At 40.1% G+C, this 27,287-nt stretch overlaps 1 protein-coding gene across 2 annotated transcripts; it reads left to right on the top strand.

Moving 5' to 3' along the window:
• NAA20 (N-alpha-acetyltransferase 20, NatB catalytic subunit) lies at positions 1 to 26,647 on the top strand. Of its 2 annotated transcripts, XM_081256389.1 has the most exons (6): positions 4 to 129; positions 4,780 to 4,804; positions 19,976 to 20,066; positions 20,547 to 20,682; positions 25,538 to 25,683; positions 26,143 to 26,629. In XM_081256389.1, the coding sequence occupies exons 1-6, from the start codon at positions 77 to 79 to the stop codon at positions 26,226 to 26,228; spliced, it is 537 nt and encodes a 178-aa protein (XP_081112515.1). In that variant the 5' UTR covers positions 4 to 76; the 3' UTR covers positions 26,229 to 26,629. The 2 variants fall into 2 exon arrangements, with proteins under 2 accessions (XP_081112516.1, XP_081112515.1); XM_081256390.1 differs by lacking the exon at positions 25,538 to 25,683 and having other exon boundaries at positions 1 to 129; positions 26,143 to 26,647.
• Positions 26,648 to 27,287: the final 640 nt, after the last annotated feature.

The following is a 27,287-nucleotide window of genomic DNA, read 5'->3' on the forward strand; positions in this document are numbered from 1 at the left end:
GACTGTCGCGCGCCAGACAACTTCCCGTGGGGCGGGCGCCGAGTAGCAGCGAGCAGGCTTCCGCAGTGGCGGCGCGATGACCACTCTCCGGGCCTTCACGTGCGACGACCTGTTCCGCTTCAACAACATGTGAGTGAGGGTTGCCCGGGCCCAGCTGCCGCCGGCGCGTCCCCGGGGCCGTGGGGGGAGGGGGCCGGGCGGACGTGCGGACGCCCCGCTGACCTTGGCCGGGCGGCCGTCCCCTCGCAGCTCTGCGCGCGGTGTGGGCGCTTCTCGGAGCGCCGGGCGGGGCGGGGGGCGCCGGCCCGGCTCTGACCCCCGGCTCCGGCCCGCGTTCCCCTCCGGGCGGGGGCCGTAGTGGCGAATTACCTTGTATCCGCGCGGGGTAGCACTGTGGCCCCTTCCAGGGCCCGGCGGGTTTGCGCGTCTCGTTTCTGTTGCTGCGCATCCCGGCGGGGGTACTGCTGCGGGAGGCCCAGGGTATGCACGTTCCTTCGTCCGAGTTAAGTCAAGGACTGTGTCTTGCAGGTACCTTTTTTTTTTTTTTTTAAGTTTTATTATGAAAGTTCCTGAACACTTAACAAGTTGATAGAATTTTACCGTGAACACGTGTAGACTATCAGCTGGACTCTACCGTTAACACTTCGCTACATTGGCTTCATCACATTTCTGTCCACCCACCCATCCATCCATGCACCCACCAATCCCAGACCCAGTTTAAACACCCCGGGGCAGTTATGTGAAAACTAAGGACCAGAGAGTTCATATTTAAGTGTCAGGAGGATGGAAAGAACTTGAGATGAGGTGGCTGGAAACATTCAAAGAGGGGCTGAGCCTTGGAAGATGGGTAAGTGTTGACAGGGGTGAGGAAGGAGGTTCTGGAGGAGGAAGCAGGTGCGGGCGTGGCCGACACCTGGGAGGTGAGTGATGGTAGGAGCGGGTTTCTGTAACTCAGCGGTCAGAGAAACTGGTGAGACTGGACTTCTGCTCTACTATTGGGGGAACTTTCTGTGGGGCCTCTCCCAGTCGGAGCAGCGACTGTTGAGGGCTCGCTGTGCCTGGCACTGGAGGAACCCATTTCCTCCTGACAATTCTGTGAAGTAGCTGCTCTTCTCACCCCCAGTTTCGGTGTGAGTAAACTAAGGTCCTGAGAGCGCAGGGGAATGGCCCAGGTGGTAGAGCCCTGCGTGGGAGTGGGCAGAGCACGGAGACTGATCAAGGAGATTGGCTCCAGGCGCGTGGTTCTTACAGTGGTCCGTGAGCACCGGGAACTTTTTGGAAATGCATGTTCCTGGCCGCCCAGGAGCCTGAGCTCGCCACCACAGAGCTGTGTGCCGCGGGCCGGCTGGAAGAGGTATACCAGGCAGGTGTGAGCCATTTAGGTGGTCTTGGCAATGGCCGGGAGATGATGACTTGACAAAGGCTTGGGTTGGGGAAGCCTAGGCCCTGGAAGGTGACGGTGTGCCTTGAAGCTTCAAGAATAGATGCGGCAGAGCCTGTTGGAGAACCAGTTTTAACCGAAGACCTCGGAAGGGCCAACATTTTTATACGAAAATGAAGAGAGTAGAAGGAAAACAAGCGTGACCATGTATTTATAACAAAACATTTGATTTCCGGGAATCATGTAGCTTGTGAAGTCTTCTTCAGAATATGCCAATAGGGGAACTCCTCTCCCTCCTCGTTTTCTCCTACTTCTCACTTTGATTAGGGCACTTCCATCAAGAACTCCGAGAATCACTGGAGTAGGGTGTTGCGGTAGTCACTGAAAGAAGCAATGGATGTAGAAACGTTGCAGTTAAAATAACGAATATTTTATTCTTGGCAAAATGTTTTATGCCTATTGTGTACCAGTGCTGAAGAGACAGTAGTGAACAAAACAGGAAAAAAATGTTATCTTTATGGAATTTACGGTTTACTTATTTAAGTTGACTGCACTGTGAGGCTTGTGGCATCTTAGTTCCCTGACCAGGGATTGCACTCGGACCCTCGGCAGTGAGAGCCAAGTTGGAGGAGTCAGAGTCATAACCACTGGACCGCCAGGGAATTCCCGGAATTTACAGTGTAGAGGGGAGAGTAAGATAGAACTTAGCGTTCAGTACAAAGGAAAAAATGTGAGCTGGAAAGGGAAATAGGGAGTGAGTGGGGATTCGGCTTTGGGTGAGGTGTCACTGCAGAAAGACCTGGAGGGGAGGGAGCCCGTGGGCCCTGTAGGCGGGAGACTTCCAGGCAGAGGGAGTGGCACGGGCACACGCACAGATTCCTGTTTCGGAGGAGGCGGCGGCAGCGGCTCTGGAACAGTGAGTGTGGGAGTGTGAGAACACCGGGTCGGATCGGAGTCAAAGGGCTCGACCTCAGAGAGGCCAGCATAGGACGTGGGTCTCCGCCAAAGGCGCTCAGACACCCAGGTGGAGAAGTCGGCTGGGCATCCGGACGTGGGAGTCTCAAGTTTAGGTCTGGGCTAAAGATAGAAATTTCGGGGTCAACACCATATGGGTGGCATTAAAACCGGGTGGCTAGGGACTTCTCTGGCAGTCCAGTGGTTAAGACTCCACGCTCCCAACGCAGGGGGCCCGGGTTTGATCCCTGGTCACGGAACTAGATCCTGCATGCTAGATCCTGCATGCCGCAACTGAGATCCCGTGGTGCTGCAGCTAACACCCAGTGCAGCCAAATAAAAACAAACACAAAAAACCAGGTGGCTAGGTGACATCAGTGATGAGTGAGTGTGGACGGAAAAACGAGCTTCCAGGAATGTGCCCCAGGGCATCACATGTTAAAGGAGACACAGTGGCCCTGTGAGGTGGGAGGAAAACCTGATGGTGGGTCTGGAGTCTGAGAGAGGACAGCATTTCAGGAGGACGGAGCCCTGAACTGTGTCAAGTCTGCCGGTGGCTGAGTGGGCAGCACGTTTATACGTTTCTTTCAGGGCAGCAGAGTCCTGGGTCCCGAGAGGTGGGGGCATCTGCTCACCAGGCCTCCAGGCCTGGGTCCAGGAGAGCAGGTGGAGTGTGGGCGCAGAGGCTTGGGGTGGGTGGGGCGGTGGTGGGACCTTGGTGAAGCTTTCTTCTTACTGCTGTTTTCTTCTTGAAATTGGAAGCAGCTGAGGTGGAAGGGGGAGCGTTGAGGAGTCAGGAGAGGGTATAGAGTAGTCCTGAGAAGCAGGGGGGAGTGAGTCCCACATGGATTAGTGATTCTCCAGGTGTGGCCAGGGGCGCCTCAAGATTGTTTTGGGGGTTCTGCAAGCCATTTTCATGATAATACTAAGGGTTTTGTTTTGGGTTTTTTTTTTTTTTTTTTTTTTGCCTTTTTCATTCTCATTCTCTCACAGGTGCACAGTGGAGTTTTCAAGGTTTGTGGTCATGTAATGGTAAGCATAACAGGCAGAGAAATGAGAAATCAGCTGCCTTCTATTAAACCAGACATTAAAAAGATCTGTAAAATTGTTAAAACAACACCATTCTTGTCACTAAATTTTTGTTTTTGAAAATAGTGACTTTTTTGGTTTAAAAAAGTTATTAATGTATAATTTATTTTGTAAATGAATGTTCTAAACATTTAAATGGCAATAGATGTAACCCACATAAACAGAAGTTCTTGGGGTCTTCAGTAATTTTTGAGTGTAAAGGGATTCTAAGAACTGCTGGTCTCCAGAAATGCAGTGTGACTGTCTGCATTGTTAAGGGTCCAAAAGAGGAGTTTGACTGTGCAAGAGGAAGAGTTGAATGTAGTTGTTTTGGGGTCTGGCAAAATATTGGTTCCATTAATTGAATAGGAAAGTAAGGGTCAGAGTTCTTTGTAGACAGAGGCAGATGTGCATTTAAGAAATGCTGATTCGGGAATGTTGTGATCGGATACGCTGGCGTGGCACGCGCTCCGCAGCTCCAGAGCCAGATCAGGAGCTTTCCTCTGAGAACAAAATTGAAAGTATGGGAATGGGGGCGGTGGGGGGCAGAAATGTAGAAGAGTGGCGAGCAGAAGCCTGAGTGGTGAGACGGCCCACATTTGGGGCGGGGAGGGAGGGAGGAGGAGGAATTGGCAGGGAGGGTGCTTGTCAGATGCTGCAGAGCTAGGGTTACTACCCCCATCTGTGATTGACACACCAGCTTGGTCCCCAGTTCCGGTAACAGTTTACTGCCATTTAGTAAATGGAAGGTTTTAGGCACTTCCCTGGCAGTCCGGTGGTGAAGACTCGGTGCTCTCACTGCTTCGGGCCCGGGTCCAGTCCCTGGTCCGGAACTAAGAACCCACAAGCCGCTTGGTGCAGCCAAAGGAAGAAAAAAAAGGAAGGTTTTGATGATGTATTAACTATAAAGTAATTTGTAAAGAAGAAGCAGTTAAATGAAAATGTACAGATGTCTTTATAGTGGCTGTGTTGATAGCTCATTATGGTCACGAGGTAAATTAAACCATCTTTCTTAGCTGTAAAGTTGGTTGTTTTTTTTTTTTTTTTTTTTGCGGTACGCGGGCCTCTCACTGCTGTGGCCTCTCCCGCTGCGGAGCACAGGCTCCGGACGCGCAGGCTCAGCGGCCATGGCTCACGGGCCCAGCTGCTCCGCGGCATGTGGGATCTTCCCGGACCGGGGCATGAACCCGCGTCCCCTGCATCGGCAGGCGGACTCTCAACCACTGCGCCACCAGGGAAGCCCTGAAGTTGGTTTTAAAGTTGTGGATTTAACACGTTTTGTTTTCCCTGTGCGTGTTATTTTTAGTTGTAGTCTCCTTATTTAAACTGGTTTTGTAAACGCTGCTTACTGTTGACATTTCTCTTGTTTCTTTTAGTAACTTGGATCCACTTACAGAAACTGTATCCTTTTTTAAAAAGTTAAATGAAGGCTTACTAAGAATAAGGAAAATAGAGGATCAAAAGGAAAAAAATAGACTTGAGTACCAAACATGTTTAAAACTTGGAGGTCAGGAAGCATAAGCAACATTGAAAGCAATTGAAAATAAAAACACTAAAAATCTGGGAACAAGAGTTATCTTACACCTGTTGACAACCTGCTAATATGGCCTCATAAATCAAGAACAGTACAGTCCCCTGCCCACCCTGCCCCTCAGTAGTAAGCATAGCTGTGAGCAGCAGAAAGCGGTGACTTCAGCAGGAGGGGTATTCCTGCCTAATGTGAATGAGTCTAGAGTGGACGAGCAGTCCTGGTGGCTCTGTGACATCCCCAGCGACCGGGCTCTGCAGTGGAACCACTCTCCCGTTCCCGGGTGTTTCTGGCTTCCTGTCAGGTGGCTCCCAGAGCGTACCGCATCTCAGCCATGTTCCTGGCAGGAGGATCGATCAACAGAGGGGAAGGTGAGTGCGTCCTTCCCAGACTCCCAGGGGTACCTCTGGGAGGTGCCACGCAGCCTTCTGCATCCTGTGGACCCCTGCCTCGTGCCATACCTGCCTACCTAGAACAGAGTCTGGAATGAGCCTGATTTATACTGGGGCGTGTTGCTAAAGTGAAAAAAGGACTTTGGCTAACATTAGCAGTATTCCTCATGCTCCCCACTAGAGACACGGGCAAAGATGTGTGAAGTGAGGGTCCTCTGACCCTAACAGACGACCCCCACACGCTCAGAAGCGTGAAACACAGAGCTGCACTTTGGGGTTATGTGCCATGTCCACTGCAGGGTAGGAGGGTAGTATTAATTGATAATTTAACACAGAGGGCATATAGGATGCTATGAAAATATTAAAAAGAGTTCGGTCTCACCAGTTAAAAGACATGCAGATTAAAACCAAAATGAGATACCATGTTTTATCTATCAAATTACCAAAGATTTCAAGCAGTGATAAAACTCAAGGCTGATGAAGGTGAGGTGAGGGGAGCAGTCTCATAAACTGCGAGTGACAGAGTAAATGCTGGTCTTTCTGGAAGGCACTTTGGTAATGTAATACCTAGTAATTCAATTTCCTGGAAGCTGAAGATAATAAATAGTCAGTTATGTCGGGTTGGCACAGTAATGCGCATGGGCCAGGTTTGGCCCACTGCCTGTTTTTGTAAATCAAGCTTTACTGGACACAGCCATGGTGGATAATGGACATACTGTCTGTGCTCTTCTCCTGGGTTTTCAGTTTTTTCTTTTAAATTGAAATATAATTGATTTACAATGTTGTGTAAGTTGAGTAGTTTTTTATGGTAAGAATGCACAACAAGCTAGAAATAGAAGGACTTTTCTTAATTTGGTAAAGGTTTGATATTAAAAACCTTCAGTAAGCATTATAGGTAAGTGAGAATTTAGATTCGTTCTCTTTAAGATTGGGTGTAAGATGAAAATGCCTACTGTCACTACTGCACGTTAACATAGTTCCAGAGGAACTGACCAAAGGTATTGGAAAGAAGAAGGAAGTGAAAGGAAGTATAAGGATAAGAAAGGGAGAAATAAAACTGTCATTATTTATAATTGATAATACAGTCATCTATCTAGAAAAAAGAACAACATATTAAGAATAAGCGAGTTCAGCAATGTTAGAACTAAGATCAAGTTTCAAAAAATCAGTAGCATTTCTGTACACTAGCAGTAGAAATCAAGAAAATATTTTTAATTGAATACTTAAAACATGAATATCTACTTAAAGAACATCATGCATAAAACTAAAAAGTTGAAAGAATGGAAGCGGATTTTTTTTTAATATCTAAAACTGACAGGAAGTGAATAGCTAGAATAACGATTTTTTTTTGTTTTGTGCTGTTTTCTTTTTTTAAAATTTTATTGGAGTATAATTGATTTACAGTGTTGTGTTTCAGGTGTACAGCAAAGTGATTCAGTTATACATATATTCATTATTTTTCAGTCTTTTCTCCTACAGGTTATCACAGAATATTGAATAAAGTTCCCTGTGCTATACAGTAGGTCCTTATTGGTTACCTATCTTATATATAGTAGTGTGTGTATGTTAATCCTAAACTCCTGATTTATCCCCCCCCCTCCACGTTTCCCCTTTGGTAACCATAAGTTTGTTTTTGATATCTGTAAGCCTGTTTCTGTTTTGTAAATAAGTTCATTTGTATCAGTTTTTTAATTAGACTCCACATATCAGTGATATCATATATTTGTCTTTGTCTGACTTATTTAGTCTGATAATCTCTGGATCCATCCATGTTGTTGCAAATGGCATTATTTTCTTTTTTTTGGCTAAGTAGTATTCCACTGTATATATGTATACCATATCTTCTTTATCCATTCCTTTGTCGATGGACATTTAGGTTGCTTCCATGTCTTGGCTATTGTAAACAGTGCTGCAGTGAACATTGGGGTGCATGTATCTTTTCAAATTATAGTTTTCTCCTGATAAATGCCCAGTAGTGGGATGCTGGGTCATATGGTAGTTCTATTTTTAGTTTTTTAAGGAACCTCCATACTGTTCTCATAGTGGTTGTACCAATTTACATTCCCACCAACAGTGTAGGAATGTTCCCTTTTGTCCACACTCTATCCAGCATTTGTTTGTAGACTTTTTGATGATGGCCATTCTGACCAATGTGAGGTGATATCTCATTGTAGTTTTTTTTTTTTTTTTTTTTTTAGATTCTGTGTATATGTGTTAGCATACGGTATTTGTTTTTCTCTTTCTGACTTACTTCAGTCTGTATGACAGACTCTAGGTCCATCCACCTCACTACAAATAACTCAATTTCGTTTCTTTTTATGGCTGAGTAATATTCCACTGTATATATGTGCCACATCTTCTTTATCCATTCATCTGTTCATGGACACTTAGGTTGCTTCCATGTCCTGGCTATTGTAAATAGAGCTGCAATGAACATTGTGGTACATGACTCTTTTTGAATTATGGTTTTCTCAGGGTATATGCCCAGTAGTGGGATTGCTGGGTGGTATGGTACTTCTATTTGTAGTTTTTGAAGGAACCTCCATACTGTTCTCCATAGTGGCTGTATCAATTTACATTCCCACCAACAGTGCAAGAGGGTGCCCTTTTCTCCACACCCTCTCCAGCATTTATTGTTTGTAGATTTTTTGATGATGGCCATTCTGACCAGTGTGCGATGATATCTCATTGTATTTTTTTTTTTAAAGAGAAAAAAGTTTTCTTAAATCTGGAAAAACAAAGCACAGAAGAACCAACTGTGTTTCAAACAGAAAGTCACAAAAATTGTAATCATCATCATCGGTTCACTCAGTCCCATGTAATTAATTTTTTTTCATCTTGATCTTTTGTTAGCACTTTTTTGAATTCATCAGTTTTCCATTAGAGTTCTGAAAATGCTTATTCATTCAGTTCAGCAGTATAGTCAGTTACCAGAAACCTGTACTTGTCAGTCTTTTCCATGAATTACTTGAAGATGAAACTCTTTATGGGAACATTTTTGCAAAAGCATCAGAGTACACCCCGAACTGTCTGTAAATGACAAAAGACTTAAAAATGACCACAGTTAAAGATCTGATGAAAGTTCATAATAATGCGTTGACAAGGAAATTTAGTTATTTCTGAGATATACATTTTAAAATAATAACTAGAATTATGACTTATAACATTATACCAGAACATATAAGATTTTTAGGAATTTCATGTAATGTCTGAAACATTTATATTAACATATTTCCATACAAATAACCCAAAGAAAGCTTTAGTATTAGTTGTTTTTTTAAATTTTTTAATTTAATTTAATTTTATTTTTATACAGCAGGTTCTTATTAGTCATCAATTTTAGGCACATCAGTGTATACATGTCTCCAAATCACCCAGTTCATCACACCACCATCCCTCCCCCACCACTTCCCCCCTTGGTGTCCATACGTTTGTTCTCTACATCTGTGTCTCAACTACTGCCCTGCAAACCGGTTCATCTGTACCATTTTTCTAGGTTCCACATACATGCGTTAATATACGATATTTGTTTTTCTCTTTCTGGCTTACTTCACTCTGTATGACAGTCTCTAGATCCATCCACGTCTCAACAAATTACCCTATTTCGTTCCTTTTTATGGCTGAGTAATATTCCCTTGTATATATGTACCAAAACTTCTTTACCCATTTGTCTGTCGATGGGCATTTAGGTTGCTTCCATGACCTGGCTATTGTAAATAGTGCTGCAGTGAACATTGGGGTGCATGTGTCTTTCTGAATTATGGTTTTCTCTGGGTATATGCCCAGTAGTGGGATTGCTGGGTCGTATGGCAGTTCTATTTTTAGTTTTTTAAAGAACCTCCATGCTGTTCTCTATAGTGGCTGTATCAATTTACATTCCCACCAACAGTGCAAGAGGGTTCCCTTTTTCTCCACACCCTCTCCAGGATTTGTTGTTTATCGGTTTTCTGATGATGCCCATTCTAACTGGTGTGAGGTGATACCTCATTGTAGTTTTGATTTGCATTTCTCTAATAATTAGTGATGTTCAGCAGCTTTTCATGTGCTTCTTGGCCATCTGTATGTCTTTGGAGAAATGTCTGTTTAGGTCTGCCCATTGTTGGGTTGTTTGTTTGTTTGTTTGTTTTGCAGTATGCGCGCCTCTCACTGTTGTGGCCTCTCCCGTTGCGGAGCACAGGCTCCGGACGTGCAGGCTCAGCGGCATGTGGGATCTTCCCGGACCGGGGCATGAATCCGTGTCCCCTGCATTGGCAGGCGGACTCTCAACCACTGTGCCACCAGGGAAGCCCTGGTTGTTTGTTTTGTTAATATTGAGCTGCATGAGCTGTTTATATATTTTGGAGATTAATCCTTTGTCCGTTGATTCGTTTGCAAATGTTTTCTCCCATTCTGAGGGTTGTCTTTTCGTCTTGTTTATGGTTTCCTTTGCTGTGCAAAAGCTTTTAAGTTTCATTAGGTCCCATTTGTTTAATTTTGTTTTTATTTCCATTACTCTAGGAGGTGGATCAAAACAGATCTTCCTGTGATTTATATCAAAGAGTGTTCTTCCTATGTTTTCCTCTAGGAGTTTTATAGTGTCCAGTCTTAAATTTAGGTCTCTAATCCATTTTGAGTTTATTTTTGTGTATGGTGTTAGGGAGTGTTCTAATTTCATTCTTTTACATGTAGCTGTCCAGTTTTCCCAGCACCATTTATTGAAGAGACTGTCTTTTCTCCATTGTATATCCTTGCCTCCTTTGTCGTAGATTAGTTGACCATAGGTGCATGGGTTTATCTCTGGGCTTTCTATCTTGTTCCATTGATCTGTGTTTCTGTTTTTGTGCCAGTACCATATTGTCTTGATTACTGTAACTTTGTAGTATAGTCTGAAGTCAGGGAGTCTGATTTCCTCCAGCTCCATTTTTTTTCCCTCAAGACTGGTTTGGTTATTCGGGGTCTTTTGTTTCCATACAAATTGTAAAATTTTTTGTTCTAATTCTGTGAAGAATGCCATTGGTAGTTTAATAGGGGTTGCATTGAATCTGTAGATTGCTATGGGTAGTATAGTCATTTTCACAATATTGATTCTTCCAATCCAGGAATATGGCATATTTCTCCATCTGTTTATGTCATCTTAGATTTCTTTCATCAGTGTTTTATAGTTTTCTGAGTACAAGTCTTTTGCCTCCTTAGGTAGGTTATTCCTAGATATTTTATTCTTTTTTTTTTTTTTTGCAGTGGTAAATGGGATTGTTTCCTTAATTTCTCTTTCTGATTTTTCCTTGTTAGTGTATAGGAATGCAAGTGATTTCTGTGCATTAACTTTGTATCCCACAACCTTACCAAATTTCATTGATTAGTTCTAGTAGTTTTATAATGGCATCTTTAGGATTTTCTATGTATAGTATCATGTCATCTGCAAACAGTGACAGTTTTACTTCTTCTTTTCCAATTTGTATTCCTTTTATTTCTTTTTCTTCTCTGATTGCTGTGGCTACGACTTCCAAAACTACGTTGAATAATAGTGGTTAGAGTGGACATCCTTGTCTTGCTCCTGATCTTAGAGGAAATGCTTTCAGTTTTTTCACCATTGAGAACGATGTTTGCTGTGGGTTTGTCATATATGGCCTTTATTATGTTAAGGTAGGTTCCCTCTGTGCCCACTTTCTGGAGACTTTTTATCATAAATGGGTGTTGAATTTTGTCAAAAGCTTTTTCTGCATCTATTGAGATGATCATATGGTTTTTATTCAATTCGTTAATATGGTGTATCACATTGATTTGCGTATATTGAAGAATACTTGCATACCTGGGATAAATCCCACTTGATCATGGTGTATGATCCTTTTAATGTGTTGTTGGATTCTGTTTGCTAGTATTTTGTTGAGAAGTTTTGCATCTATATTCATCAGTGATATTGGTCTGTAATTTTCTTTTTTTGTAGTATCTTTGTCTGGTTTTGGTATCAGGGTGATGGTGACCTCATAGAATGAGTTTGGGAGTGTTCCTTCCTCTGCAATTTTTTGAAAGAGTTTGAGAAGGATGGGTGTTAGCTCTTCTCTAAATGTTTGATAGAATTCACCTGTGAAGCCATCTGGTCTAGGGCTTTTGTTTGTTGGAAGATTTTTAATCACAGTTTCAATTTCATTACTTGTGATTGGTCTGTTCATATTTTCTATTTCTTCCTGGTTCAATCTTGGAAGGTTATACATTTCTAAGAATTCGTACATTTCTTCCAGGTTGTCCATTTTATTGGCATAGAGTTGCTTGTAGTAGTCTCTCAGGATGCTTTGTATTTCTGCGGTGTCTGTTGTAACTTCTCCTTTTTCATTTCTAATTTTATTGATTTGAGTCCTCTCCCTCTTTTTCTTGATGAGTCTGGCTAATGGTTTATCAATTTTATCTTCTCAGAGAACCAGCTTTTAGTTTTATTGATCTTTGATCGTTTTGTTTCTGTTTCATTTATTTCTGCTTTGATCTTCATGATTTCTTTCCTTCTGCTAACTTTGAGTTTTGTTCTTCTTTCTTTAGTTCCTTTAGATGTTAGGTTAGATTGTTTAAGATTTTTCTTGTTTCTTGAGGTAGGCTTGTATAGCTATAAACTGCCCTCTTAGAACTGCTTTTGCTGCATCCCATAGGTTTTGGATCGTCGTGTTTTCATTGTCATTTGTCTCTAGGTATTTTTTGATTTCCTCTTTGATTTCTTCAGTGATCTCTTGGTTATTTAGTAACGTATTGTTTAGCCTCCATGTGTTTGTGTTTTTTACGTATTTCTCCCTATAATTCATTTCTAATCTCATAGAGTTGTGGTCAGAAAAGATGGTTGATATGATTTTAGTTTTCTTAAATTTACTGAGGCTTGATTTGTGGCCCAATATGTGATCTGTCCTGGAGAATGTTCCATGCGCACTTGAGAAAAAAGTGTAATCTGCTGTTTTTGGTTGGAATGTCCTATAAATATCAGTTAAATTTATCTGGTCTGTTGTGTCATTTAAAGCTTCTGTTTCCTTATTTACTTTAATTTTGGATGATCTGTCCATTGGTGTAAGTGAGGTGTTAAAGTCCCCCACTATTATTGTGTTACTGTCGATTTCCTCTTTTATAGCTGTTAGCAGTTGCCTTATGTATTAAGATGCTCCTATGTTGGGTGCATATATATTTATAATTGTTACATATTCTTCTTGGATTGACCCCTTGATCATTATGTAGTGTCCTTTCTTGTCTCTTATAACGTTCTTTATTTTAAAGTCTATTTTATCTGATATGAGTATTGCTACTCCAGTTTTCTTTTGATTTCCATTTGCGTGGAATATGTTTTTCCATCCCCTCACTTGCAGTCTGTATGTGTCCCTAGGTCTGAAGTGGGTCTCTTATAGACAGCATATATATGGGTCTTGTTTTTGTATCTGTTCAGCAAGCCTGTGTCTTTTGGTTGGAGCATTTAATCCATTCACGTTTAAGGTAATTATCAATATGTATGTTCCTATTACCATTTTCTTAATTGTTATGGGTTTGTTTTTATAGGTCCTTTTCTTCTCTTGTGTTTCCCACTTAGAGAAGTTCCTTTAGCATTTGTTGTAGAGCTGGTTTAGTGGTGCTGAATTCTCTTACCTTTTACTTGTCTGTAAAGCTTTTGATTTCTCCATCGAATCTGAATGAGATCCTTGCCGGCTAGAGTAATCTTGGTTGTAGGTTCTTCCCTTTCATCACTTTAAGTATATCATGCCACTCCCTTCTGGCTTGTAGAGTTTCTGCTGAGAAATCAGCTGTTAACCTTATGGGAGTTCCCTTGTATGTTATTTGTTGTTTTTCCCTTGCTACTTTCAATAATTTTTCTTTGTCTTTAATTTTTGCCAATTTGATAACTATGTATCTCGGCATGTTTCTCCTTGGGTTTATCCTGTATGGGACTCGCTGCGCTTCCTGGACTTGGGTGGCTATTTCCTTTCCCATGTTAGAGAAGTTTTTGACTATAATCTCTTCAAATACTGTCTTGGGTCCTTTCTCTCTCTCTTCTCCTTCTGGGACCCCTGTAATGCGAATGTTGTTGCGTTTAATGTTGTCCCAGAGGTCTCTTAGGCTATCCTCATTTCTTTTCATTCGTTTTTCTTTATTCTGTTCCACAACAGTGCATTCCACCATTCTGTCTTCCAGGTCACTTACCCGTTCTTCTGCCTCAGTTATTCTGCTATTGATTCCTTCTAGTGTAGTTTTCATTTCAGTTATTGTATTGTTCATCTCTGTTTGTTTGTTCTTTAATTCTTCCAAGTCTTTGTTAAACATTTCTTGCATCTTCTTGATCTCAGCCTCCATTTTTTTTCCGAGGTTCTAGATCATCTTCACTATCATTATTCTGAATTCTTTTCCTGGAAGGTTGCCTATCTCCACTTCATTTAGTTGTTTTTCTGGGGTTTTATCTTGTTCCTTCATCTGGTACATAGCCCTCTGCCTTTTCATCTTGTCTGTCTTTCTGTGAATGTGGTTTCTGTTCCACAGGCTGCAGGATTGTAGTTCTTGCTTCTATTGTCTGCCCTCTAGTGGATGAGGCTATCTTAAGAGGCTTGTGTAAGTTTCCTGATGGGAGGGACTGGTGGTGTATAGAGCTGACTGTTGCTCTGTTGGGCAGAGCTCAGTAAAACTTTAATCCACCTGACTGCTGATGAGTGGGGCTGGGTTCCCTCCCTGTTGGTTGTTTGGCCTGAGGCACCCCAACACTGGAGTCTACCTGGGCTCTTTGCTGGGGCTAATGACAGACTCTGGGAGGGCTCACGCCAAGGAGTACTTCCCAAAACTTTTGCCAGTGTCCTTGTCCCCATGGTGAGCCACAGCCACCTCCCACCTCTGCAGGAGACCCTCTAACACTAGCAGGTAGGTCTGGTTCAGTCTCCCCTGGGGTCACTGCTCCTTCCACTGGGTCCCAACGTGCACGCTACTTTGTGTGTTCCCTCCAAGAGTGGAGTCTCTTTTTCCCCCAGTCCTCTTGAAGTCCTGCAGTCAAATCCCACTAGGTTTCAAAGTCTCATTTTCTAGGAATTCTTTCTCCTGTTGCCGGACCCCCAGGTTAGGAAGCCTGATGTGGGGCTTAGAACCTTCACTCCATTGGGTGGATTTCTGTGGTATAAGTGTTCTCCAGTCTGTGAGTCACCCACCCAGCAGTTATGGGATTTGATTTTACTGTGATTGAGCCCCTCCTACCATCTCATTGCGGTTTTTCCTTTGTCTTTGGATGTGGGGTATCTTTTTTGGTGAGTTCCAGTGTCTTCCTGTTGATGATTGTCCAGCACCTAGCTGTGATTGTGGTGTTCTCACAGGAGGGAGTGAGAGCACATCCTTCTACTCTGCCATCTTGGTTCCTCCCTCCCTCATTGTAGTTTTGATTTGCATTTCTCTGATAATTAGTGATGTAGAGCATTTTTTAATATGCTTTTTAGCCATCTTTTTTTTGGAGAAATGTCTATTTAGATCTTCTGCCCATTTTTTGATTGGGTTGTTTTTTTGATATACAGATGCATGAGCTATTTGTATATTTTGGAGATTAATCCCTTGTCAGTTGCTTCATTTGCAAATATTTTCTCCCATTCTGTGGGTTGTGTTTTCATTTTGTTTATGGTTTCTTTTGCTGTGTAGAAGCTTTTAAGTTTAATTAGGTCCCATTTATTTATTTTTGTTTTTATTTTCATTAGGAGGTGGATCAAAGAAGATACTGCTGCAATTTATGTCAAAGAGTGTTTTGCCTGTGTTTTCCTCTAAGTTTTATAGTGTCTGGCCTTCGTTTAAGTCTTTTATCTGTTTTGGGTTTTTTTTTGTGTATGGTGTTAGGGAGGGTTCTAATTTCATTCTTTTACATGTAGCTGTCCAGTTTTCCCAGCCTCACTTATTGAAGAGACTGTCTTTTCTCCATTGTATATTCTTGCCTCCTTTGTCATAGATTAGTTGACCATATGTGTGTGGGTTTATCTCTGGGCTTTCTATCCTGTTCCATTGATTTGTATTTCTGTTTTTGTGCCAGTACCATATTGTTTTGATGACTGTAGCATTGTAATATAGCCTGAAGTCAGGAAGCCTGATTGCTCCAGCTCTTTCGTTCTCAGGATTGCTTTTGCTATTAGGGGTCTTTTGTGTTTCCATACAAATTAAAAAAATTTTTTGGTTCTAGTTCTGTGAAAAATGCCATTGCTAATTGATAGGGATTGTAGTTGAATCTGATTGCCTTGGGTAGTATAGTCATTTTGACAGTATTGATTCTTCCAATCAAAGAGCATGGTATGTCTTTCCGTTTGTGTTATCTTCGATTTCTTTCATCAGCATCTTATAGTTTTCAGAGTACAGGTCTTTTTGGTAAGTTTATTCCTAGGTGTTTTATTCTCTTTGATGTGATGGTAAGTGGGATTGTTTCCTTAATTTCTCTTTTTTGGTCTTTCATTGTTAGTGTACAGGAATGGAAGAGATTTCTGTGTGTTAATTTTGCATCCTGCAACTTTACCAGAATCATTGATGAGCTCTCGTAGTTTTCCGGTAGCATCTTCAGGATTTTCTATGTGTGGTATCATTTAATCTGCAAACAGTGACGATTGTACTTCTTTTCCAATTTGGATTCCTTTTATTTCTCTTTTTCTCTGATTGCCATGGCTAGGACTTCCAAAACTATGTTGAATAAAAGTGGTGACAGTGGACATCTTTGCCTTGTTCCTGATCTTAGATGGAATGCTCTCAGCTTTTCACTGTTGAGAATGATGTTAGCTGTGGGTTTGTCATATATGGCCTTTATTATGTTGAGGTAGGTTCCCTCTATGCCCACTTTCTGGAGAGTTCTTATCATAAATCGGTGTTGGATTCTGTCAAAAGCTTTTTCTGCATCTATTGAGATGATCATATGGTTTTTATTCTTCAGTTTGTTGATGTGGTGTATCACACTGATTTGCAGATATTGAAGCATCCTTGCATCCCTTGGATAAAGCCCACTTGATCATGGTGTATGATCCTTTTAATGTATCATTGGATTCAGTTTACTAGTATTTGGTTGAGGATTTTTGCATTTATGTTCGTCAGTGATATTGACCTGTAATTTTTTGTGTGGTTTCTTTGTCTGGTTTTGATATCAGGGTGATGATGGCCTCATAGAATGAGCTTGGGAGTATTCCTTCCTCTGCAGTTTTTTGGAAGAGTTTCAGAAGGATAGGTGTTAACTCTTCTCTAAATGTTGATAGAATTTGCCTGTGAAGCCATGTGGTCCTGCACTTTTCTTTGTTGGAAGTTTTTTAATCACTTTCAATTTCAGTACTTGTGATTAGTCGATTCATATTTTGTATTTTTTTCTGGTTCAGTCTTGGAAGGTTGTATCTTTCTAAGAATTTGTCCATTTCTTCTAGGTTGTCCGTTTTATTGGTATACAGTTGTTTGTAGTAGTCTATTACGATTCTTTTTCTGTGATGTCAGTTGTAACTTTTTCATTTCTGATCTTATTAAGCCCTCTCCCTTTTTTTTCTTGATGAGTCTGGCTAAAGGTTTATCCATTTTGTTTATCTTCTCAAAGACCCAGCTTTTAGTTTCATTGATCTTTTTTGTTTCCTTTGTCTCTGTTTCATTTATTTCTGCTCTGATCTTTATGATTTCTTTACTTTTACTAACTTCGGGTTTTTTTTTTTTTTTTTTTTGTACTTTCTCTGGTTGCTTTAGGTGTAAGGTTAGGTTGTTTACTTGAGTTTTTCTTGTTTTTTCTGAGGTAAGATTGTATTGCTACAAACTTCCCTCTTAGAACTGCTTTTGCTGTGTCCCATAGGTTTTGGATTGCTATGTTTTTGATGTCATTTGTCTCTAGGTACTTGTTGATTTCCTCTTTGATTTCTTCAGTGATCCATTGGTCGTTTAGCAACATATTGTTTAGCCTCCATGTGTTTGTGTTTTCTTACAGTTTTTTTTTTTTTTTGCCTGTAATTGATTTCTAATCTCATAGGCTTTGTGGTCAGAAAAAGATGCTTGATGTGATTTCAATTTTCTTAAATTTACCAAGGCTTGATTTGTGGCCCAATATGTGATCTGTCCTGGAGAATGTTCCATGTGCACTTGAGAAGAAAGTGTATTCCGCTTTTGGATGGAATGTTCTATAAATATCAGTTAAGGCCATCTGGTCTAATGTGTCATTTAAGGCCTGTGTTTCCTGATTGATTTTCTGTCTGAATGATCTGTCCACTGATGAAAGTGGCGTGTTAAAGTCCCCCCCCCATTATTGTGTTACTGTCGACTTCTCTTTTTATAGCTGTTACCATTTGCCTTATGTATTGAGGTGCTCCTATGTTGGGTGCCTGTATATTTACAATTGTTACATCTTCTTCTTGGATTGATCCCTTGATCATTATGTAGTGTCCTTCCTGGTCTCTTGTAACAGTCTTTAAAGTTTATTTTGTCTGATATGAATATTGCTACTCCTGCTTTCTTTTGAATTTCATTTGCATGGAATACCTTTTTCCATCCCCTCACTTTGTCTGTATGTGTCCCTAGATCTGAAGTGGGTCCTCTTGTAGATGGCATATATATGGGTCTTCTTTTTGTATCCATTTAGCCAGTCTGTGTCTGTTGGTTGGAGCATTTAATCCATTTACATGTAAGGTAATTATCAATAAATGTTTTCGCTGCTGTTTTGTTAATTGTTTGGGGTTTGTTCTTGAAGGTCTTTTTTCTTCCTTTCCTCTTGTTCTCTTGTGATTTGATGTCTATCTTTAGTGTTGTTTGGATTGCTTTTTCTTTGTGTGTATCTATGGTAGATTTTTGGTTTGTGGTTCCCATGAGGTTTTGATATAGCAGTCTGTATAACTACAAGATTGTTTTAAGTTGCTGGTCTCAATTTCCAGTGTATTTCCAGTATCCTGCATCCATCTTCTCATGGTTGCCGATTTTGATATCATATTTATGTGTGGATGGTTTCCTATCTTTGTTTACCTTTACCAGTGAGCTTTCCCATTTGTAATTTTCTTGATTCTAGCTGTGGCCTTTTCCACATAGAGAAGTTCCTTTAGGTTTTGTTGTGGTTTTCACAGTTTGAGTAGCTGCAACAGAGGCCATATGGTCCACACAGCCTTGAATATTTACTGTCTCCTTTTTTGTTTTCTTTTTTATTTTTATTGGAGTATAGTTGCTTTATAGTGTTGTGTTAGTTTCAGGTGTACAGCAAAGTGAGTCAGTTATACATCTATTTCCTCTTTTTTCTATTTCCTTCCCATTTAGGTTACCACAGAGCATTGAGTAGAGTTCCCTGTGCTATACTTTAGGTTCTGGTTAGTTATCTATTTTATACATAGTATCAATAGTGTATATGGCAATCCCAATCTCCCAATTCATCACCCACTCCCCCCACCCCCCAGTCTGGCTCTTTATAGAAAATGTTTGTTATTTTGTTAGCCCCTGAGTTATGTCAGTAACAGCAGTAAAAATCAACTATAGATACATGCAACAGCAGGGCTACATATCAGAAACAAAGTTGAATGGAAAAAGCAAAAAAGACTCCTGAATTTTCATTTGTATTTAAAAAATTGACCTATTAAAGACTTCTCCATGTTTATAAAAAAGTAAAAGGATTTTGAAGAATTCTGAATGACAGAAAACTTTTTACTGTATATAAAGTATTAGGATGCAAATCAATTTATGTGGTGTGCTTCCCATTACACTTAAAAGTTTTTGGCAAAAGTCCCATAATACAGGTGAGGCCATGTTTCAGAGTAACCTGCTGGGGCTTCTTGGTCCATGAGCTTGAGCCGGGGGCTCCTCCAGTAGCCAGAGAAGAGATGGTTATGATGTCAGTGGCTGGATGGCAGAAAGACTAGACGACTGCCATGTTAAGGGTTATGTTTGAAGAGACAGAATAGAGGCTGTCCTTCAGAGGAGAGTTTGAAGAATTTACACTGAATAGATTTTCCAGGAAGTCAAAAAAAAAATGATTGATGGTGTCCCCTTATAGAACTGCATCAGCAAGCTTATACTAAGACAGAGAACAGGAATTGAGTACAAGTCAGCAAGGACACCAGGGTTGAAGAGTTAAGTAATGAGCAGTACTCAGGCATTGACTTTTAAGTCAGTTTTTTTTTTTTTTTTTTTTTTGCATTACTAGAAATGGAGACCTTGAATTGGTGGAGGGGAAAAACTGGGTTTGTTAATAAGTAGCCTTTGGAAATAACTTAAGTTTAAAGTTATTTCACTGTCCCATGGCTGAAGCTAATGTAGGAACTAGTCATTAATTTCCCAGTGCAATTATGGAAAAATAAACATACTGAGCATGTGCTGTTTGCCAAGCGCCAGGGATAGAGGGAACATGGGATACATGTTCTAAGGGGAGACAGTAAACAAGTAAGAGGGTCAGGTGATTATGGATAAAGTGCTGTGCAGGGATCTGGACACAGTGTGAGCAGCAGGGGAGACAGACTGTAGACCTTGGGAGCCTGGTTCTCTGCTGTCTGTTGGTTGCTGCTATCTCCAGTCACATTTGAGTTTATATATATTCAGGCAGTTTTCTTAAAAATCAGTGCTTAACCTAAATATTTCATCTAATAAATTGATTATAGAAGTCATACATATGGCTGGGGATAAACAATATACTTTTTAAAGGAAACTTGAAAATATCCCTTTCATGAAGAAATCTGAGTGTCCATTCATTACTTTGCATCCTCCTTAACAAGACTCTAGTATGGGATTCCTTTTTACTTACAGTACCTCGCCCACTGGCCAGAGTACTTCATTGTTGCAGAGGCCCCTGGTGGAGAGTTAATGGGTTATAGTAAGTATACCACCACTAGTACTTTTTTGGAGAGGCAGTTGAGATTAAAATACAGGTTTTAACTGATTAGATTGATCACAGAACTGGAAGTATAATCATCATGCCCATAATTATATTTCCTTTTCAACCATTTGACAGCTCACTGATCCCTTCTGATCCGTTCTGTTTTAGGTGCTATGCTAGGCCCAGGGGATAGAGCAGTGACCCAGACAGACTTGGTTGCATTGCTAACAAAAATTTGAGCTGTAGATTGTCTGTTCTGTGTACATGACACACATACATACCCACAAGAAATGTAGGTATTTTTAAAAATACATATCAAGTAAAAGCATTAATAACAATCAGCTAGATGACTTTTAAGTATTGCTTAAAGATCAGAACTTGGTCATTAGTTTCCTTTATAATAAAAATGTACCAAACAGCATTTCTGTATGTGTAAATCCTCGTGTTTAGTTACTGGATGTGATCTTTCATTGGCAGTCATGGGCAAAGCGGAAGGCTCGGTGGCGAGGGAAGAGTGGCACGGGCACGTCACAGCCCTATCTGTTGCCCCGGAATTCCGACGCCTTGGTCTGGCTGCTAAGCTTATGGAGTTATTAGAGGAGATTTCAGAAAGGTAGGCACCTGCTTTGCAAATGATTTTTGAACACTAACCATTTGAGTTTTCTCTTGGTGAACGTTTTATCAGATTTTTTCCTTCAGATTATCTGTCATGACGCAGTTTCATAGGAATTTCATTTTCAGCCTCTTAATAGTCCTTATAACAATTCTGTCACATATTCAGAGTGATATTATTGTCCGTGTTTGGCCACTGAGGAAAAACTAAGGCAAAGTGAGTGACCTGCTATAGGCTTATGAGCTGGGTAATTGGTGGAATCAAAATCTAGCCCTCAAGGTTTCCGTTAGTGTTCTTGCCACCGTGGCAGGTGTTTCCAAATTCTTTGTTAACACTGTTCTTGGCATCTCAGTAATTTTTTCATAGTGCCCTAGGCTAAACAAAAGTGTAGTCTTAAGCAGTTGTGTCCCAGCAAGCTACTAGCTATTCGGAAGCAAAAAATATTTTCATTTCATTGTTAAGTAACTGTGGTTACCTCCTAATGAGATGTGTGCGCCTGCTGGGCATTGCATGGCTTCTCAAACCTCGGAACCAGATTCTGCAGAACTGCCAGCATTCTTGTTTCATGTTGGTTTTCATGTGGTCCTGGGGTTTTTAATCACAGGAATTGCCAAAAGCCTGGCTTCGTAATCACCGAAAGGAATATAATGTGATATGATGTGTGTTTGTGAACTGTATAATGCTAGTAGTTTGCCAGTGTCCAACATGTAAGGTTTGCCTACGTTTTCCCCGAACACTTGAAATATGCACCTCCATGAGTTTGAGAACTGCAAACGTTGTGGCTTTTTTTTCAGACCTGTTTTATGTGTCAAACTCTCACTATGTGTTACTTTCATTAAATCCATTGAAGTGCAACATTTTAAAGAAGTAACCATGGCCTGAACACACTGAGCCAAGTCAAGGGCAAGAGGAACCTAAACTCATTCTTAATTTAGCTGAAAAAGTCTAGTCCTGAAGAACTTAAAAAATTCTTCCTAGAGTGAATACAGAAGAGGAGAAAATCTTTAGCAAGATTGTAGTTTACACACACTGGTTAATGGCATATCTATCTTGTTGAAAACAAGTATTTGGCATTATGTACAGTTGACAGGTAGTTAGGGACTGTGTTCTAATTGCACATCAGATTTAATGTATATATAGGATAGACCATCTCTTAGAGTAGAAAACCACTATGCTCCCTTCCCTTACAGTTTCTAAACTTTCATTATTTTACAATAGTTGCTAAGATTTAAGTGACCTATATTTGTGTAGGGGTGTGTGTGTGTATATGTATATACACACACACATACATATATACATGTATTTTTAATTACACATTAAATATGATATCCAAAGAGAAAAACAGAATCATAAAAATCAATTCAAAAGAAAAAAGGAAACTAAAGTAGCAAAAAACAAATAAAAAGCATGAAATAAGGTGGTATCAGTGAATCCAAATATAACTGATAAATACAACAGTAAATGTTAATGGACTTTTAATTGTGACATTAAAAGACATTAATGGACTAATGACTCCAGTTAAAAGACATTATGCCAAGTGAACCAGGCACAGGAAGACAAATATTGCGTGATTCCACTTAAATACCTTAAAGTAGTTAAATTCATGAAGAGTGGAATGGTGGTGGCTGGGGACGGGGGAAATGTCAAGTTACTAAAGTTTCAGTTCAGCAAGAAGAATAAGCTCTAGAGTTTGATGTATAATGTTGTATACCTACACTCGAAGATAGTGTACATTTAAAATTTATCATGTTACGTATTCTTAGGACAGTAACATTAAAAAATGATAGACTGTCAGAACTGTATTCTATTTACAGGAAATATGTATAAAGGTTAAAGATACAGAAAGATCGAAAGTAAAGAAATTTTTTAAATTATCATGCAAATTCTAACGGTATGCTTAAGTTAACAAGTCACATTATAGTTCAATAATTACGAAAATAAAAAAGGGTCTGCATACTGAAAAGAGTTAATCAGGGAGATGTAATAATTAAAAATTTTATGTACCCAGTGACAAATTCAAAGTAAAAATGCAACAACTGACAAAACTACAAGAAGAAACAGACAAATCATAATTAGAGATACAAACATGCCTCATCCTGATTGTTAGGACAATCAGAAATTAAGGGTACAGAACAGGGGTCAACAGACTTTCTGGGCCAGACAGTAAACGGTAAGGCTTCACAGGCCACCCAAGGTCTCTATTGCTTTCATATATGTATTTTAACAACCCTTCAAAATTGTAAAAAACCATTCTTCGCTTGAGAGCAGCATAAAAATAGGTTGCAAGCTTGACCCCTGCCTTAACTAATTTCAGTCAGTAGCCGGAATCTTTCCACAAAGAAAGCTATGGCTTCTCTGGCAAATTTCACCAACAATTTAAGAAATAATGACACTAAGTTTACTTTTACACACAAAAAGGGAACAATCACAAAACCTGACAGACATGAGGAAGGAAAATCTCATGACAGATGCAAAGTCCCAGAAAATTCTTAGCAAAATGGATTCAGCAATTCATGAAAAGGATGACATATCAGGGGAAATTTGTTTTAATATTAGAATGTATTCTACCAGTTAATAGGCTGAAGAAGAATATTTTTTATCTCCGTAAATGTAGAAAACGCTTTGATACAATCCAGTGTTAACTCTTGATAAAAAAACTGTTAGCAATAGAGAGGGAAAACTTACTTAACCTGAAAAACTAAAAACTTGTAGTAAATATGAGTGGTGATGCATTGAATGCTTTCCGGGACAGGACAGGATGCCTAAAGTTAGCTTCTCTTCAGTAATTTACTGGAAATCCTCTACCATACAAGTGAAGCAAGAAAAATAAAAGGTAGGATTGAGAAGAAACAAAACTGTTATTTTGGATAGGTAAGATTGTACAAACAGAAAACCTACAGGAAGGAATCTACAAATGTTTAGAATTTTAATAAAAGTTAAGCTAAGTTGTTGGATATAAAGTTAGTATAAATTCAGTTGCTTTTCTATACAAACAGTAACATTTAGAAGAGGATGCGATTTGCATTGGCATCAGTACATTAAGCCCTTAGGAGAAATCTAACAAAGCTGTGCAGGACCTCTCCGAAGTTTATACAACTTTACCCAGAGACAGTACAGATGACCTACCTAAGTGGAGAGAGGAACTGCCTCTGCAGCATAGTTACCCGTCTCTACAGTTGACAGGTAACTGATCCACAGAGTCAGCGTAACTGCAGCCCAAATCTCAAGTCTTTTCAGTGCGACTTGTTGATTCTGCAACTTACAGGGAATGGAAGGAGCCAAAAAGAGGTAAAACAAACACTCTTGAACAACAAAAAAGTGAGGGGAGTGATTGTCTAGGCTAGTGGAACAGAATTTGAGACAGACTCAGGAACACATGGATTTAGACACACCTTGGAGGAGGCAACTGCAGATCAGGGGTGGGGAAGGATACACTTTCTGATAAATATGGTAGCACTTCCCACATTAGTACCTTATCATACACAGATCAATTCCATATTTATTAAAAACCTGTATGTGAAGAGCAAAACTTAAAAAGCCCTTAGGAGCACCTTCAAAGGAGAGTGTCTCCATGACCTCAGGGTAGAAAAAGAACTTCTCAAGCCCTAAAAAGTGATAACTGTAAAAGGAAGGTTCATATATTCAACTTCACTAGAGTGCGGTAACTGTGTTCATCAAGTGATATATAAGGATAATGACAAGCCACAAATTGGAAAAAGATTTGCAAATTGGGGAAAAGACTTGCACCATCCTTTACACAAGGTTGAATATCCAGAATACAGAGAACTACAGGTGGGGGTTAAAAATGTGTGAAAGACCAATAAAGACCATACAGAATAAGAAATCTAAATGGCTGACACAAATATAATCAGCCTTGTTAGTAATCAGAAATGCCAGCTAAAATTGCCCCAAGATGCCACTGTATCGTAAGGCTTTCAAAAATAAAAATGTCAGCTGCTCCAAGCCACTCCTGTGGGGTGGAGTCTACCCCCCCTCCTGTGGGAGTGTCAGGTGGCACATGTGGGCTTGGAGACAGGCATTATCTGATAAAGTTGACGGTGTCCCTGGGAGCCAGCAGTGACACTCCTACAGACCTTAGATATTGTACCACGAGACACACAACAAAAATACTCGTAGCAGCATAGTTGATAATGTATAGGACCACAGACATCTCATAGTGTGTCCATACAGGGACACACTAAACACAGGGAGGATGGACGAGCTCCAGCTGCCCCGGGGCTGACTCAGTACAGACTGAGAGGCGAGTCACTAAAGAGTAGAAAAAGTATGACTCCATTCAGTTCACAAACAGCAGAAATTAAACCAGAACAGGTGGTAAGTCTACTGCATACAGCAAGGCGCTGATGATCACACGAAGGACATGGAGGCCTGGGTAAGAAAGGGGCTGTCACTGACCAGAGGGACCCAAGGGCTTCAGAGCTGGGACCAGTGTCCTGTAGTTATACAAGGCCACATTGGTGCTTTCTTCAAAACCTTTAATTTGTGCATATGGGTGAGACTATTGTATGACCAATTGATAAAATGAACATATCAATTACTATAGTATCAAATACACAGTAATTTTTTTAAAGCCAGGTAACAGAATTGTGGTAAAAAAAAAAAAATGCTTTCTTCAAAGTTTATCTTTTAAGAAAACCTGTAGGTTTTGAAACATTACAGTTATCTTTTTGTACTGCAAAATAATTGCCATAAATCCTCCTCAGCAGTAAAAATTGATAGGCTGCAGGGTTTCATAGTACCATCCTATGAATAGAAGTCAAAGTAGTTTTAAAAATTATGTAAGTATTATTATTTTCAAGGACTTCTCCTAATTTTTTTTTTTTTTTAATTACAGAAAGGGTGGATTTTTTGTTGATCTCTTTGTAAGAGTGTCTAACCAAGTTGCAGTCAACATGTACAAGCAGTTAGGCTACAGTGTGTACAGGACCGTCATAGAGTACTATTCGGCCAGCAACGGGGAGCCCGATGAGGATGCTTATGGTGAGCTCCCTTCTGGGGTGGTATCCCCGAGAGGAAGCCGAATGTCTACATTCATCCTACAGACTGAAATACTCGGCTATTTTAATACACTTAAGAGAATCATATTTAAAATTTGAGCTATAATATTTAAATCTGCTTTAACCTGCCCTTATGAACCTGCCACTGATTAACTTACATTAACCATCGGTCAGTTACCGTCAATTACTGTTTTACTGGTACAGACACATTATTTTACTAACGTTCTGTCAAAAGAACATTTGTAGGAAGAGCTGGATCCCAGCTGGGGTTTGGGGTACTCGTGATTGAGAATCTCACTTATAAATACATTTCTCTTAGAGTATGATAGAAGTGGGGGTAGGGGACAAAACCTCTTAGTTTTTTTTTTAACCTATAAACTTTAAATTTGATATAAAATATTCTGACATTTGGGTACTTACATTAAACTTTGCTTCCTAACAGATATGAGGAAAGCACTTTCCAGGGACACTGAGAAGAAATCCATCATACCATTACCTCATCCTGTGAGGCCGGAAGACATTGAATAACCATGAGCAGTGGTTCTTAGGCTGATGATGCTCCAGATATTTTATGGACAATATTATTTTCATTAGATGATCCTGGAGCTCTATTAGGAGAAAAGGGAATTGTTTAGCTCTTAAAGACTTCAAGAAAAAAACAGGTTATAAACTTAAGTCTTGTTTCCTGTTAGCAATATCATACCTTCTAAAGCTGTCCACTGTAATAAAATTCAGCCAAAAAAGGCAGCTAGGTCAAAAGGAAACATTCCACTGTTATGGTTCATAATGTAATATTCATGGTATGCTAGGGAAAAAGCTTGCTCCAATCTCCTTCTAAATTCTGTGCCTGAGAACTACTGCTGCATATATATTTTTTATGTTGTATTGAACTGTTAATTGAAGCTTTAAAAGCATATATGAAATGTGTAAATCTAAGATGTATAATAAAATGCAGTTGACTCGAGTGTTTTCTGGAAGTTTGTTGGTCATTTATAAACCTCAGGTTATCAGGATTGAAGAAGGTCATCATTTAGGGTATGTTGTTTCCCTTACATTTTTCATTTATATACAAAGCATTGTTTAAATGCTTACTTGGACAGTCCCTGCCCAGCACACTTAAGCGTCCTTCTTATTGCAAAGTTCTTCCCAGATACTTGTTTCCATACTGCTGGTCTTAGGTCTTTTCTTTGTCTAGTCTCACAGTGTTTTGCTTAAATCCTGCCTTTCAAAATACAAAAAGATGCTAAAATAAAGGGGAAAAAGAACCTAATTCCCAAAGAAAGGCCATGTAATTAGATCACAGGCTAACCACATATTTTCATGTGTAGTTTTCATTGCATGCAATATCTGAAAATATCCAGTGAGTAGAAGTAGCTAAAGAAAAGGAAATAAATCACAGAAATGATTATTAAAACCCGGTTACTTTTGAAAGGACTGATTTTGGTGGAGTTGAGGGTGAGAGGGAAGTGAGGTTCTCCCAGGAGAGTAATTTTTTCTTTCATGCATTTCACACTGGCACGTTACCTGCCTGAAAGTGGCCTTAGGAGTTTACATGAGAACTTGACTGCTAGTTTTTTTCCTTACACA

Source organism: Mesoplodon bidens (genome assembly GCF_964165515.1).
Source record: "Mesoplodon bidens genome assembly, chromosome: 15".
NCBI lineage: Eukaryota > Metazoa > Chordata > Mammalia > Artiodactyla > Ziphiidae > Mesoplodon > Mesoplodon bidens.

What these genes read in the sequence shown, in the direction of transcription:
- NAA20 (XM_081256389.1), top strand. Translation starts at nt 77, where the DNA reads ATGACCACTCTCCGGGCCTTCACGTGCGACGACCTGTTCCGCTTCAAC. An exon ending in CTGTTCCGCTTCAACAACAT is followed by an intron (nt 130 to 4,779) that starts GTGAGTGAGGGT and finishes TGTTTCTTTTAG; the next exon opens with TAACTTGGATCCACTTACAG. An exon ending in TGGATCCACTTACAGAAACT is followed by an intron (nt 4,805 to 19,975) that starts GTATCCTTTTTT and finishes ACAAGACTCTAG; the next exon opens with TATGGGATTCCTTTTTACTT.